This window comes from Protopterus annectens, chromosome 10.part0 (assembly GCF_019279795.1).
Source record: "Protopterus annectens isolate FY-2018-M chromosome 10.part0, PAN1.0, whole genome shotgun sequence".
Lineage (NCBI taxonomy): Eukaryota > Metazoa > Chordata > Ceratodontiformes > Protopteridae > Protopterus > Protopterus annectens.
In genome coordinates, this window is record NC_056744.1 from 766,127,423 (window position 1) to 766,143,671 (window position 16,249).

Below are 16,249 nucleotides of genomic sequence, written 5' to 3' on the forward strand. Positions count from 1 at the left end.
GCATCATGCTAACTGTTAGCATTTCACCCAGTTCTTATATTAACAGAGACATTACTTTTGTAGCAGTAAATAATGTGAAATGTTAAACTGATTCTAGGCATCTCTGCATTTGACTGTTTTTATTTTATTTTATTCAAACTTGCTGCATAATGTGTTAAATCCAAATAAATGTCTAGATTGATTATTCTAGGCAATGAAATAGAAGATGACTCTGAAGAGGATGCTGACTATGTTCCCTCTGAGGACTGGAAAAAGGTACTTCTTCATAATTACCCTTTTAGTGGTATTCAGAAGACTGTGGCCCAGCCATATGTTTGGTTGGTGTCATTTCATCAGACATTTTAGCTTGTGTTAATACAATTTGATATAAGGTTTAAGTTTTCACTTTTGTTCACATTTGGATTTAAAAGAAAATATGTACCATTCTAGCACTCCACTTTTTAAATGCACTTATTCAACAGAGCACTGCTGGAAAACTGTTAAAATACTTTATCAATGTATCTATCTGTTTCAGTGTAAAGTAGCTAATGTTATGTTTTTGTTGAGTGAAGAACATGCTATGTATTTTAAAGGAAAACTCTAGTCTAAAAATGAAAGACTGTATTTTCTACATAACTTGATATTCTGTGCAGCACTAATGCACCAGAGTCAGCTCCTATTGAAATGTTGGCACTCAAAATGCAGAGTGCCGACAAGCAGAAAAAAAGACAGAAAACACAGGAGAAGAGCTAATCTCGAAAATTGTTGTTAAACTTCTTTTTGCACCCCATCCCTCAAGTTATATATACCATCTCCAATATCATACCTCGGAGAAAAGGGATTTTCTGAGAAATGACATCTTGGACTTAAGTCTGTTCTTTTGGCTGTTCAATCTCTGTATTTCAGGACTCGCTCTAGCAGGTCCTGACATTTCAAATAGTTACCCACCAGAATCACTGTGTGTTGCTTATTATAGTTTAATATTTGTATATCCCTTAGCTGCCATAACAGAATCCTTTTTAATCCATACTCCTAAGTACTTCATTTTATTGTGTCCCCATAAATATGTGTATTGCTGAATGAGTTCATGTGTGGGTACTCCATTTACAGCTTTGTTTTGTCTTCATTATTTGTATATCCCAAAAAGATGAAACTGTCTCAAAATATTCCACAACACCTAGATGTAATTTTCTGGTTTTATCAGATACAAAGTATCATCTGTGTACAAAGTAAATTTTTCTTAATTACCATACCAATTATATCCTTTTATTTATTTATTTTCGAGTCCCTTATTTTCTTTGCCAGTTGTTCTAAATACATAGTAAATAACAAAGGGGAGGACAGCCTTGCCTGGTTCTTCTGTTTAGACATAACTTATCAAAGAGGAACCTTCTCACTTTAATTTTTGCCTCCCATACCTCATATCTCCTCCTGATTAGCTGTGCTAATGTATCAGGGAATGCAAATGCTTCCATTGCCCTATTCATAAAATCCTGGCTTACTCTATTGCATGTTTTCTCTGCATCAAGACCCACCAACAGCAGCGGTATTTTCTTACATTCTTCTTTCTCTGGATTATCATTGTTCTGTTAATGTTGTTAAATGTTTGCCTCTCCTCCCCAGAACCACATTGATCTATATCTGACAATTTTGGCAACACATTTGCCATTCTTTTAGCTATTCTAGACCTAAACAATTTTACAGTCATGGTTTAAAATTGAAATGACCCTATATGAAGCTGAGTCTGATGGGTCTTTTCCGTCTTTAGGCATTTCAGCTTACACAGCTTTCTTCTAGGATGTTGTTGCTTCCACTCCTTTTAAAATGCAGTTAAAGAAAACCTTCTACATCTTTATCACTTTCTTCCTTCCTAGCTTCTAATCTTCCACAGGAATACCATCTATTCCTGGAGACTTTCCTGCAGATTGGTTGTATGTCACCATTTTTATCTCCTCTCCTCCTATCTTAACTGTTAATTTTTGAGCTTCATCTACCTCTAACCTTGGCATACTTAAGTCTTCTATAAATAATTTCTATTTGTGCTCTTTCTTGATTTCTACATTTCTGTGCTTTATAAAGATTTTCATAAAATTTCCAAAATATCTCCAGTACTTCTACAAAATCTCTGATTATTTTTCTTTATATAGGCTCCCTTAATTTGGCAGCAACCTTTTATACCTTCTGTCTCTTAAATCTTTGTGCTACCATTTTTGTGTCCTGGAGTCATTATCAAAAACCTGTTGCTTAACACCAATCTTTCTAAACTCATGCATATTATCCAAGTGCTCCCTTATTTTTTCTCTTTCATTCTGCAATTACATCTCTTCTTATTCTGAGAGATCCCTCTTATTCTGCAGTACTTCAACCCATGTTAGCCCCTCTAAATAATTCATGTTACTACTTTAACCATGTTCTTTTTCTTTTGTTTCTACCATATTTTAAACTCCACTTTCATTTTATCCCACCCACTAGCTATAACTTCTGAAGAAGTTTTTATCTTCCCTAGTAACTCTCAAGTAATTTCCACTACCTATTCCTTAAATTCCTCTCTTTAACAGGTAGGTGGGGAAATTTCAGTTTCTCATTTTACTGGCTCATTATCTGAAATAGCTGTGTCAAATAGTTTAATTACATGCACATGTTCGTTCCTGTGAAATATAAATTCTGTCTAGTCTAGCCCATTAATTACACCTTGGGGAGTGATACATAAATTCTCTCCAAGTTCCTGCTACTGAATTCACGTCTTACATACCAGATATTTTAATAATTTCTTCAGAAGTCTACCCTCTTTTGTTATATTTTCCCTTCTAAGCCCCCCAAATACATCATTGTTGCAAATCAAATTCCAGTCCCCACCTATGAAAAATACATGCCAGTGTTATCCTCCTCCCTTACCAATAGCCCATTAAGTCCCACATGTCTCATATAAAATGTAGCCTGCTCTACAGAAACAAAAAAATTCTCACTAATAAATCAAAACTGTCTCTGGCACAAGCCTATCTACTACTACCTTCCCTACTATAAGCTGCCCCAATCCTTACTAACCTTCAAACTAATCTGTTAACTAAACTTGAACTTGTGTACAATAAAATACCCGGATTTGCAGCTAATCACCCCTATCGTACACACCACTGCCTATCTGTCAAACATCTACACTGGCTAGAATTGCACCAACTCCTCCTCCTGCCTCAGCTGTATCTAAACCACTCCATTCTAAATCAACCCAACTCCTGCCTGTCCTGCTCTCTGTACTCTTTTATCCTTCTACACTTCTAATCGTAATCTACGCAGTTCTGACCAGCACCTACTGGCAACTTATAAGTCCAATAAAAACATTAGCAAACTTCTCTACAGCCACTCTGTTCCCACAGCCTGGAATAAACTGCCTCTATATGTGAGAAAAATCAGTAACACAAATTGTTTAAAAGGCCACCTGTTAAATGTGTAGACCTGCCTCTCCCATGACCCTTCTTAATCTTCTTCTCCATACTGTTACTAACTAACCCCTGCTATACTTCTGTTCTCCTGCCATCCCATATTCAAACTTCTAATATTTTTATATTTGATCTTTAAAACTAATAATTGCTACTTACTCTGTGGTTTTATCCCTAACCAGCTTAATATCATATGCATATACATGTAACCATCTGTACAATCCTACTGTGAATATCCATTTAATTTCCTCTAAATGATTGCCACACTACTTAATCTCTTTTGTTTCATTTAATTCTATGTAAATATGTAATTAGCAAATGTATTACATGTATGTACAGATAATGTATAAGAAAAAATATATGTGATTTTTCTTTTTATGTCACTTGATATCGCATATTGTACTTTTTTTTTGGAGCTTTTCTCCTCGGGTCTCCGCTGAAAAAGGGCATCTGCCCAGTTGGACTAACCCTGTCAACAAATGTCAGATAAATAGTAAAATAAGTAAATTGTCATTTTTTTCCCCTTTCTATCACTGTTGGAGCACTTCTGGTAATTAAATTAAGACACGTACTCCTCTTTTCCTTTGTCCCTGATATTCTGCTGAATTTCTATTCTGAAATATTTTCTTTATCAAATTCACGTAATCACTTCTTTCCACTTGTGTCTCCTGTAGTATTACTGTTTACACTCTCATTTCTTAATATAATTCAGTACTCTTACCATTTTGTCTGTGCCTCTGTGGCTATTCACACTGCAAAACAATATGGGATAGTGTAGCTGTTATGATAAGATGTTATTATTTCCACCCATTCTATATGAAAGCTTTTGTGTTACATGCACCCACTAATGTCTGACAGGTTGGTCTTTTATGCATTTGTTTGTTGTCATCTCCTTTTGATCTTGTGTCACATTTTACAAGATGTCTTGTTTTAAACAACGTTCTCGTAACACACACACACACACACACACACACACACACACACACACACACACACACACACAAAACACCCCCATAACCTGTTAAATTAAAACAAGTACACAACTATGTATTCAAATAATGAAGTTTAAACCCCCTGATAGGAACAGTTGTCCCAAATTGACAGCTGAACCCACAGGAATTAAGGTTGCCTATGTTAAGGTGCATGCTACAGCCTGTGCTCTTACAGTAATTACTCCCTGTTCTTGTCTTATCTTTGTTCCTGTCCCAGATTTGGAAAAAAAACACAAAAATGCTTTCACGCTATCAGAAAACATTAACTTTCAACCTTAAAGTACACTGGCTATCTTTAACGAAAACTAGGTTATTCACTCTTCTAGAAAATGTATTTGATGTATTTAGGTATCAAGAAAGCTGCTATGTAGTATTCACTCAGAGTAATTTCAAACCTTATTTTTATTAAGCTCCCTCATACTATTTAATTTTACATTTCCCAGCACACAATGTCCAGACCTCTCAAAATGTATTGCCTACTCCTGTATTCCTCATGTCCCCATGGAAAATAAGAACAAAATGTACAGCTGCCCCTCAGCTGCAGACTTCTCAAATCACACTGAACATTTGTCATCTTAAAGAAAAAACCTTTCATTACATTCAAAAGAGGATGTAATGGGATACTATCTCGCCTACATTCATAACTGATGGGCTCGGAGCCGATCCATCGGCTCCGACTCGGCCAACTAGTTCACTAGAACGAAGTCTCTTATTGGCTGGGCTACTCCCTATCCCAGGATGCACTACACCTGCTTCCCCAGATCTCGTTTGCCGCTTTACAAGCTGGACGTGGTCTCGACTTGGCTGGAGCTAAGTGGTTTCTTTTACCTTTTACTGGTCTTTGACCTTGGGGTTTTTCCTCTGAATATTGATAAAAACAGCTGTTTTAACAGCTACTCTCTGTCAATTGTGTGTTTGATAACTTTCTTGTGTGTGAAGTGATTTACTGGTACTTTTTTCGCTGTCGGGCAAGGCCCGTTTAAGTTAGAGGGCCTTTGCCCTACTTTTGAGAGTTTGTGTTATTATTTTTTCTTCGGGCAAAGCCCGTTTAAATTAGAGGGCTTTTGCCCGTTGTTTTTGTGGTGTTGTGTGTGTTTACTGTGATGTCCTTCAAGGATGCATCTGCAGTCTTTACAAATGGGTTGTCCTGTCGTCAGGCAGCCCTTCGGTCGGCCGGATTCCAAAGTCTGGGTCTGGCTTCGGCTGGTGTCGCACTTCACCCGACGTCATTGCGGCAGTTATTCGGGTATAAAGGCATCAGCCGACGCCATTTTCCTCAGTCTTTCTTGCCGCATGGCGCCCGAAGCAGAAGCTGTTCGCAAGTGCCGGTCGGTCAGATCCAGAGATTACTACTACCGAATACTACTTCGAAGACTTCTAAAAAGCTAAGTACCCGTTGGGGACTCTTTCTTGCCTCAGCCGATGTCAGAGAAAGTTAATAACTGTTTATCTTGTGGGAAACAAATACCTCATAAAGATTTCCACTCCTATTGCATACATTGTTTAGGCCCAGACCACGACGTAGCAGCTTGTCTAGCCTGTGCTTCTTTTAACCGACGGACGCTTAGACGTCGCTCGGACTTTGCTGAACAGATTTTCGGCTCCGATTTTGCCTACATTATGCCGTCGGATCCTCCGACTATGCAAATAACCAAAAAACGCAAAGAAAAGGACCGACACTCGCGGTCTGCGGTTTCAGCCGAAACCGCGGTTAAGCAAACCACGAGTGTCTCGGTTTCGGCCGAAACCGAGCAAGCGGTTCTTTCTTCAGCCGATAACTTGCCTTCTACCGAGACCTCTTCTATTCTGGTAGAAACGGCTTCTGAAATCCAACCTTCTGTTGCGATTTCACAGGATTTATCAGACACCATTCCCCTAGATATTTCTACTCCTGCACGTGGAGCTGCTAGGCCTCCTCCAGCTATGTCTATTAAGGCCTTTGCCAGGGCTAAGGCAGCCAAAGCATCAAAACCTGTGCCTGCCAAGCCCCCTCTCACAGGCCCAGCACCAGCTCCCATATGCTTTCTTTGGCAGAGGATCTCATCTCTTTAATTCGTGGAGCCCAGCCTCATCCAGACAGGGCCTCTCTCCCTCCTCCAGAAAAAAGGCCTAGAGCAGAGCCCCCTGAGCCAGTAGCCACAGATGATTCCTCTGATGACTCAGATCATACAGGCCCTCCTGAGGCTTCTTATTCTCCTTACGAAGACTCTGATTCTGAGGAGTCCATCCCTTCAGCCTCTCCTCCTGAGGAATTTTCCTTTGGGGAAACCTTGCATGCTATGAGGGAACAATTTCAGTGGCAGGGCCAAGATTTCTCAGACTCTAGGAAAAGACTTAGGACCTTTCTACACTTGCCACAGCATAGGCCTTTAGCTATACCTCCAGTCCTATCTGTTGTTGATGATGCATTTAATGATGTTTGCACTGCTCCTGATACTTTACCTCCGGCTCCTGCTAAGCCCGATAGGTACTACAGGGTCCCGGACACTCATCACCACTTATATAAGGCTCCTTTTGCAGATCCAGAGACTATCTCCCAGGGCCCTAAAGCTGTAGCAGCTACTTCTTCTAAAACCCCTCCCTCTGAAAGGGATTCCAGGTCCTTAGAGATGGGGTAAAAAAGTTTACACCGCTGCTACTTTGTCAGCTACAGCTTTGAACTGCCAATTTCATATGATTCAATATCAAGAGTTTATGCTTGACCAGTTGACTAAAAAGCTGTCCTCAGAAGAATCTATAGAGAAAAGTATGTTCAAGAAATGTTACATAACATACAGCAGGTTAGTAACCATTCTTTAAAATGTGGCTATGATGCACTGGAGGCTTCCTTTAGATCAGCCATGACTGGCACAGTTATCAGGAGGCATGCATGGTTGAAAGAACAGGCATTACCAGACCATGTCAAATCTAAGCTTTTGGATGCACCTATGGACAAGGTCAATTTATTTGGTGCCCCCGCACAGCAGGTACTAAAAAAGATGGAAGAGAAAGCAAAATCTGTGCAAACAGTGAAAGATTTCTTACAAGTTCAACCTCCAAGGTTTAGCAGGAACTGGCCCTCCAAGAATTGGTCCTTTCCGGACTCCTCTAAGGCACAAAGAGGCAGGAATAGGCGCTCCAGAGGCAGAAACCAATCCAGGGGTGCCTACAGGGGTCGCCAGTGGCAGGGCAACAACCAACGAGGCACGGATACAGCCACCACCACTACAACAACTCAATCACAGTGACTTGGCGGTGGCACCGCCTACCAGGGAACAACTGGAAGCACCCTTAGGCGGAAAGCTAACATTATTTTCAAGAAACTGGCACTGCATTACAAGAGAAAAATGGATTTTACAGACTATAGACAAAGGTTACAGGTTCCATTTCCATACACTACCAGGAAAGAGAGGAATGCCAAACCTACCACCTTCTCAAAGGACAGAAGCTCTAAAACAAATATCTCAATTATTAAGAATGAGAGCTGTAGAAAAGGTACCATTTATGGAGCAAGGGAAGGGATTTTACTCCAGTCTCTTCCTGGTACCAAGAAAAGAAAACAAATGGAGACCTATTCTAGACCTGTCCGCTTTAAACACATTCCTCATTGTCCCAAAATTCAAAATGCTGACCCTACAGCAGCTTCTTCCCATGCTGGGCAAGGAGTCTTGGCTGGTAACTCTAGATCTCAAGGAGGCATACCTGCACGTCCCCATAAGACCAATTTGCAGAAGATACCTCAGATTTCTTGCAGGATCAGAGCATTATCAATTCTCAGCATTGCCCTTTGGCTTATCTACTGCGCCCAGAGTGTTCACGAAATGCCTGGCATCAGTAATCGCTCATTGCAGACTTCAGGGAATTCAAATCTATCCCTACCTGGACGACTGCCTGATACAAGCGGACAACAAAAACAAACTCACAGAAGATTTACAAAGAGTCATCTACCTGCTGCAAGCCCAGGGATATACAGTCAATACAAAAAAGTCAAGGCTGATTCCATCCCAAAGAATAACCTTTCTGGGTGCAGAACTGGACACATCAAAACAAATGGCATTTCTAACTGCAGAAAAGAAAGAGCAACTTCCTCTATACTTCTTGGCATTAACAAAGCAGAGCCATCTAACTGCAAGAAAAGTGCTACAAGCTGTAGGCTTCATGGCATCCTGCATAATACTGGTACCTCATGCCAGGCTGCATATGAGAAAGCTACAGTGGTACCTAAAGAATTTGTGGTCTCAGCACAAGCACAGCCTAGAAACCAAAATTCCAATGATCCCATGCCTGAAGCAAGAGTTCTTATGGTGGGCTCAGGCCTGTCAATCAAACAAACACAGGACTGCCTTTCTGCAAAAGTCAACCAAGACAAACCATCACGACAGATGCCTCAGACCTCGGTTGGGGGGCACACATGATGAGCAAGTGCTTTCAAGGCCTATGGACTCAAGACCAGCTGCATCTGCACATAAATCTAAAAGAAATGATGGCAGTAAAATTGGCAATCCAGGCATTCAGACCTTTTCTCCAAGAAGGCCAGTTGATGATAAGGACAGACAACACCACAGTTATGTGGTACATCAACAAACAGGGAGGCACACACTCATACCCTCTATGCCGGTTGGCACTGGACCTATGGGATGTGGCCCTGAGCTTCAACATTCAGTTACAGGCAATTTATGTACCAGGGAAGGAAAACATTCTAGCAGACATATTAATCAGAACTACAACAGATGCCCACGAATGGATGCTGCATCCGGACATCTTCAAAACCATCACAAGAGAATGGGGATTACCACAAATAGACTTGTTTGCATCTCCTTTCAATCACCAGTTGAAGAAATTCTGCACAAGGACTTACCACCCACTTGCTTGGAAGGTGGACTCCCTATCCTTCAGTTGGAAAAGCCTGACAGCATACGCATTCCCACCACTACCTTTGATGCACAAGGTGCTTCTCAAGATCAAAGAGGAACGTCCGAGGATCATTCTGATAGCCCCAGACTGGCCAAGACAACATTGGTATCCACTTCTGAGGAGCATGTCCCGGGGACAAATATGGACACTGCCCCAGATCCCACTACTGCTGACACAGAACAACTACAACATTCTGCATCCAAACTTAAAAACTCTGCAGCTAACTGCCTGGAACATTACATAACAGCAATTAACCCAAATTTATCCCAAAGGGTTAAAGACATAATCCTGGAGGCTCGTAGACCTTCAACAAGAAAGAATTATGCAGCAAAATGGAAAAGATATCTCATCTGGAGTACTGCAAAGGGGCAAGATGTGACACTGGTGAACATAGCCAACATCCTGGAGTACTTGGCAGAGCTCTTCCATACAGGCCTGTCCTATTCCTCCATCAAGATGCATGCATCAGCTTTTTCAGCAGAGTACAGCTTGGATCCTCCTGTCTTCTCGCATCCTCTGCTCAGACAGTTTGAGAGGAATCAAAAATGTAAAACCTCCCAGGAAACCTCCATTGCCCGCATGGGACTTGAACTTTGTGCTAGAAAAACGGACTCTTCCCCCTTTCGAACCAGCAGCAACAGCAGAATTACAATACTTATCCTGGAAGACTGCTTTCCTGCTGGCAATAACTTCAGCTAGAAGGGTCTCTGAACTACAGGCATTAATGGCAGTGCAACCCTTCCTAATCTTCCATCAAGATAGAGTGTCCATGAGAACAAATCCTACATTTATGCCTAAGGTGGTATCCAGAGTATCTTTAAATCAGGCTATCCACCTTCCTACATTCTTCCCCAACCCACAGAACAGGGAGAAAGGCTCTTACATACCTTGGATGTACACAGACAATTACGCTACTACCTGGACAGGACAAAAACAATAGAAAAACTGACCAGCTTCTGGTAGCATATGCAGCAGGAAAGGAAGGAAAACCAATTTCTAAACAGACAATCTCCAAATGGATAGGAAATTGCATTAGATTTTGTTACTCCTACCATGGAAAGAAAACTCCAGAGAACATCAGGCCTCACTCCACAAGGGCTACAGCCACTACCACAGCTTTCTTACGAGGAGTGGCTACCAAGGACATTATAGAGGCTGCTACTTGGACCTCCGTGCATACATTTGCCAAGCATTATAACTTACCTCTATACTCTAGATCCCGTGCTGGCTTTGCCACTGCTGTTTTGCAAGGGATCCAAACTACACCATAATCTCTTCTCATTTCCTCCTCCCCTAGTTTAGCTATGGTATTCTACCCATTTGTAAAGACTGCAGATGCATCCTTGAAGGACATAGTACAGTTTTGTACCTACCATAAATGTAGATGTCCGAGAGGAATGCATCTGCAGTCAGGATTACCCACCCTCCTTCCCCTTTGGGGTACTCCTAGGGTATTTGCCAATCTTCAGCTAGCTTGGGGGGGATCTATTATGGTGTATTTGTTTGTATATATGTACATACATGCTTATTTTATGTGTTTGCTCTCTACTATTTGGAAACTTTGGCATTTATCCAAATTTAGCCATCCAAGAGGGCACCTGGCATCTGGGGCAAGAAACACTGAGGAAAATGGCATCGGCTGATGCCTTTATACCCGAATAACTGCCGCAATGACGTCGGGTGAAGTGCGACACCAGCCGAAACCAGACCCAGACTTTGGAATCCGGCCGACCGAAGGGCTGCCTGACGACAGGACAACCCATTTGTAAAGACTGCAGATGCATTCCTCTCGGACATCTACATTTATGGTAGGTACAAAACTGTACTTTCTCTTGTGAGGTAAATCTCCCTCTCAAGAGCTCGTGCCTTGTTTCTTGCGCTCTACAGTTGGCGCTAATCTTTTCATATTAGACTGCTTTTCATACTGTTCAATATGTCCAAAGAGCAGAAGTCAGGATTTAAAAAATGCACTCGGTGCAATTACAAAATGTCTATTACAGACAGTCATTCGATATGCGTGTATTGTTTGGGGCCTAAACATCTACAGGAGACATGTAGTGTATGTCATGCTTTCTCCTCTAGGGTTCTTCAAGAGCGCAAAATAAACTGATCTTGAAGGGTCTTATTAAGCCCTCTTTTGAGGAGGCTTTAGATTCTCCTATTGCCTCTAAAAAGAAAAGATCGTCGGCTCCGACAAGTCTGTCGGAACCGACTGCTAAAAAGCAAAAGTCGACCTCTTCTTCCTCGGCTCCACTGACTTCGGGGCCGAGGGTCGAAGGGTCTGCCTCGATGCCTCTTTCCTCGGCTCCATTAGTTTCAGAGCCGCAGGTTGGAGTATCGAGAGGCGAATCACCTCCATCGGTTCCAATGGTTTCGGAGCCGGTGGAGGTGTGCAGCTCAGACTCTTCCCCCTCGGCTCCGAAGAAAGCTCCTTCGGCGCCGATGGTGGTCCATGCTGTGGTGGAACCGGCGCCGACAGTGTTGGAGCCTTTTCGGAGCCGGTCCCCTACACTCTCAGAGCCGAGAGGAAAGTCTTCTCGTCTGTCTACCTCCTCTAAATCTTCGAAACTGTCTGATTCGGATCTGGATAGGGTGATACAGAGGCTTTTCCAGTCTCCAGATTTTGCTCAAATGGTCTCGGCTCCAGCCCAGTTGGCTTCGGAGCCAATCCCCCCTCCGAAACATTCGATTCCTCCTCCAACCTCCTCGGAGCCGTTGGAGTCAGTGATGGTGGAGCAATGCGGAGCCATACAGTCGGAACCGAGACCCCTTCGAGGTCTGTCGGCACCGACTATGGTTCCTACCCTGTCCTCGGGTTCAGGGTTTGGTACTGGGACTTCCTCAGCCGGGCCCGAGGGGAACACTTTGGGACTGGGTGCCTCGGTGCCTAGTCTTCCCCTCGGAGCATCGGCTGCTGGAATTCCCAGTGCCATCGTGGCCTCTAGACCAGTGATCTCCATGGAGTCTGGAGGTCCGGCCTTTGAGGCCATGAGGAGCGCGCTGCCCATGCCCTTGCCGGCTCAGCAGGCTTCTACCTCACCGTCCCTAGACCTGGAGACTGATGCTTCTGCTGTGTTGCAGTCCCCTGGCAGCGGGGCCCCAGGGCCTGAGGATACCCCCATCGGGGGTTCCCTTCTTCCGGGGGGTCCGTCCGAAACTGCTTCGGACGAGCCCCCACAGAAGAAATTGTGCAAGAGGAAGCACGTGGACTCCCAAGATGAGTCTGTTACATCGGATACTGACCTCGATGACGCGGAAGGGTCCCCCAAATCATCTTCGGATGATATCTCTTTCTCAGATATCCTGGAGATTCTGAGACAGAGAGGAGATTAGCAGGCCAAAACCTCTTCAGCTGAGGAGTCAGTCTTCCTCAAGGCCCAACCCTCCGCCTCCTGGGTGTCTCCGCCCTTCGATGAACTCCTTGATTTGGTTTCTCGAAGGGCGTGGGAACATCCTGATTCTTTCTCGAAGGGCGTGGGAACATCCTGATTCTGTGGAACCGGTGTCTGCGAGACCTAATAAGTTTCTTTCAGCCCCCCCCCCCCAGAAGGAATTTCTGACGAAGGGTGTTCCCGTAGATGCTATGGTGGTGGCTTCTGCCACACAGCAGGACGTGGCAGAGGCTTCAACTTCCATCCACCCTCCTAATAAGGATTCCAGGAGCATGGATAGGTACAGGAAGCGTACCCTGTCTTCAGCGGCCTTTACCTTACGGTCACTGAACTATTTATGTCATTTTACCAGGCTCCAAAGGGACCTCCTTAAAGAGCTAAGTGACTCCCTCACTGGTAATCTACCTGAGGCGCTAGCCCCTACTGTTGGCGCCCAGATAACTACCTTGTTCTCCATCGTAAACTCGTCCATGAGGCTCATTTCGTATGCGGCCAAAGGGGCGAGTAGAGCAGCGGGAACAGGCGTTGCCCTCAGGTGACACGCCTGGTTACGCTTGTGTTCATTTGCGGAGGCCTTCAAGTCTTCCTTCGCTAACGCCCCCTTTGATGGGTCATTTTTGTTTGGACCCAAGGTGAAGGACACACTAACTCGGTGCGAGCAGGAGGGCAAGACCTTGACTGCCGTTGGGGCCCGCTTTTCCGCTCCTTCTAGGCCTTACCCCAAGGTCCAGAGAGGAGGGAAAATGTGGTTCAGAAAATCTCAGAGGTCTTTCCCTACTCCACCCAGTGATTCCCCCTCCAGAGGCAGGGAGGGGGGGGATTCAGGAAGACGCCGCCCCAGAGGCGGCAGAGGCCCCCGTAATTCTGGAGACCGCGATTCTTTTCATGGTTCTTCCTACAACCAGCGTCCCTGAGTTGTTGCCCGACTGTGCAGCTCCGGAGCCAGTCGGGGGTCGGTTTGCGGAGCACCCACAAGCTTGGGAATCTATAACAAGCGATCAGTGGGTGCCGATTATTACCGGAGGCTATCTCATTCCCTTCAACAAGCCCCCCCTTTCCTTAAGGGAAATCCCGGACGTGCCACCCAGTCAGCGGGATCAGGCAGCAATAGAGGTTTCAAAGCTGCTAGAAAAAGGAGCCATCCAGCCTGTCCCCACCGACCAGATCGGATCAGGAACTTACTCAAGATTATTTTTGGTGCCAAAAAAGACAGGGGACTTCAGGCCCATTTTGGACCTCAGTTCATTGAATCGTTTTGTGGAAAAGTCCAAATTCCGAATGGTCACCCTTCAATCCATTCTTCCATTGCTGGAGAAGGATGCATGGATGTGCTCCATAGATCTCCAGGACGCTTACTATCACATTCTGATAGCTCAAGAGTCCAGGAGACACTTACGTTTCCCCCTCGGAGTCAGTCATTTCCAATTCCGAGCACTGCCCTTTGGTCTCACCACAGCCCCCAGGGTGTTCACCAAGTGTCTGGCAGTGGTGACTGCTCACCTGAGGAGTCTAGGATTCCAAATGTTTCCATATCTGGATGACTGGCTCCTTACTGCCACCTCCGAGCATCTACTATTTCAGGCGCTCAACGCCACGTTCACCTTGGGCCGTTTCTTGGGGATTACGTTCAATTGGCAAAAATCTGTACTACAGCCATCTCAGCGTATTACTTTTATAGGCGCAAACTTAGATACAAAAAGGATGCGCGCCTTCGTACTGGCAGCAAGAATTCAGGTTCTGCAAAACCAAGTCAAATCCTGTCTCCCCCTATGAAGAGCTCCGGCCCATCTGATTCTACAACTGTTGGGCTCGATGGCGTCAACTATACTCTTAGTCCCCTTAGCCAGACTTCACATGCGAATTTTGCAATGGCTCCTATCGGTTCAATGGTCCTATCAGGAACTCCCCTTGAACCATTTAGTCATGATCACAGAGAGTTGCCGTCGGGATCTGCATTGGTGGCTCCTCCAATCCAATCTCGACCAGGGGCGACCCTTTATTCCTCAACCCCCTGTTGCCACTGTGACCACGGACGCCTCCCAGGTAGGGTGGGGGGGTCATTACCTGGACAGGTCGTTCCAAGGCACATGGCAAATCCAGGAAACGCATTTGCATATCAATATCCTGGAGATGAGAGCGGTTCTTTTGGTACTTCAAGCTCTCCATCACACTCTCCCGCAAGGTCCGATTGCTATCCTATCCAACAACATGTCTGTGGTTTGGTATATAAACAAGCAAGGTGGAACCAGGTCTTACCCACTGTGCAGAGAAGCCATGAGACTTTGGCACTGGGCGGTAGCTACCAACCGCTTTCTAATGGCAATGCACATACCGGGGAAATCCAATGTGATTGCGGACAGATTAAGCAGGACCATTCTTTTACCCCACGAGCGGTCCCTCAACCAGAGAGTGGCTGCGAAAATCTTCGCCAAATGGGGCCTCTCTTGCTGCGACCTGTTTGCCAGCCCCCACAATGCGAAGTGCAGAGAGTTCTTCACGCTGATCCCCTCCCAGGGACAGATTCCCAGGGACGCTCTGTTCCACATTTGGCCCCCCGGTCTTCTTTATGCATTCCCTCCGGTTCCCCTCCTACCGAGGGTGATACAGAAGGCCATTTACCTGGAGAGCAAGATGATTTTGATTGCCCCGCACTGGCCTCGTCAAGTTTGGTTTCCTTTCCTACAGAGGCATGCGATAGAAGGTCCATGGTTTTTGGACCCAGTGCCGGACCTGTTGACTCATCAGTCAGGACGACTTCACCCGTCTCTCAGGTCATTAAAGTTGGCGGCATGGTTACTCCACTTCCATCCTTAGTCCGAGACAATTCCCTTTCTCTGGAGGTGATCCACATATTGTCTTCTTCTCATAAACCTTCCACTGTCAAACTTTATTCCAGCAAGTGGAAAAGGTTCGCCTTCTGGGCTCAGCAACGAGGTATAGACCCCTTACTGCCCCAGTATCGGAGGTTCTGAATTTCTTGGCCTCTCTTTTCAGTTGGGCTCTTCAGTTTCCACGATTAAGGTTCAGCTAGCGGCTATCTCTAATTTTCATGCTTCTTTTGAACCTTCATTGATGTCTCACAAACTTTGTAAGGCTTTCCTTAAAGGAGCATGGCTCCTTAGGCCTCAATATCTCACCCTGTCCCCTTGGGACCTAAATATGGTTCTTGCTGCCTTAACTGCCCGCCCTTCGAACCAGCTGCTACCTGCGATTTGAAATTTCTGTCCTGGAAACGGCCTTTTAGTGGCCATAACTTCGACCAGGCGGGTTTCAGAACTTCAAGCTCTTTGTTCTGATCCTCCCTATTTGATTTTTCACAAACATAGAGTGTCCTTGAAATTAAATCCCTCCTTTTTACCAAAGGTAGCTTCTTCTTTCTGTATTCAACAAACTATAGAGCTCCCTGTATTTTTTCCAGAGTTCTCTAATAACGCAGAATATATTTTTCATCAATTGGACGTCCATAGACAACTGCGTTTTTATTTGAATAGAACCGCTCAGACGCGGAAATCAAATCAACTGTTTGTTTCCTTTGCAATAAACAAATTGGGTCAACCGG

General features: G+C 44.5%; 1 protein-coding gene across 3 annotated transcripts in view; it reads left to right on the forward strand.

Moving 5' to 3' along the window:
- Positions 1-16,249, forward strand: part of MIER1 (MIER1 transcriptional regulator) — a 1,388,802-nt gene that overhangs the window by 181,004 nt on the left and 1,191,549 nt on the right. For all 3 annotated transcript variants that reach the window (XM_044085588.1, XM_044085589.1, XM_044085590.1), the window contains exon 4: positions 191-255. In XM_044085588.1, the coding sequence (XP_043941523.1) occupies positions 191-255 (65 nt within the window). The remainder of the gene's footprint in view (positions 1-190; positions 256-16,249) is intronic.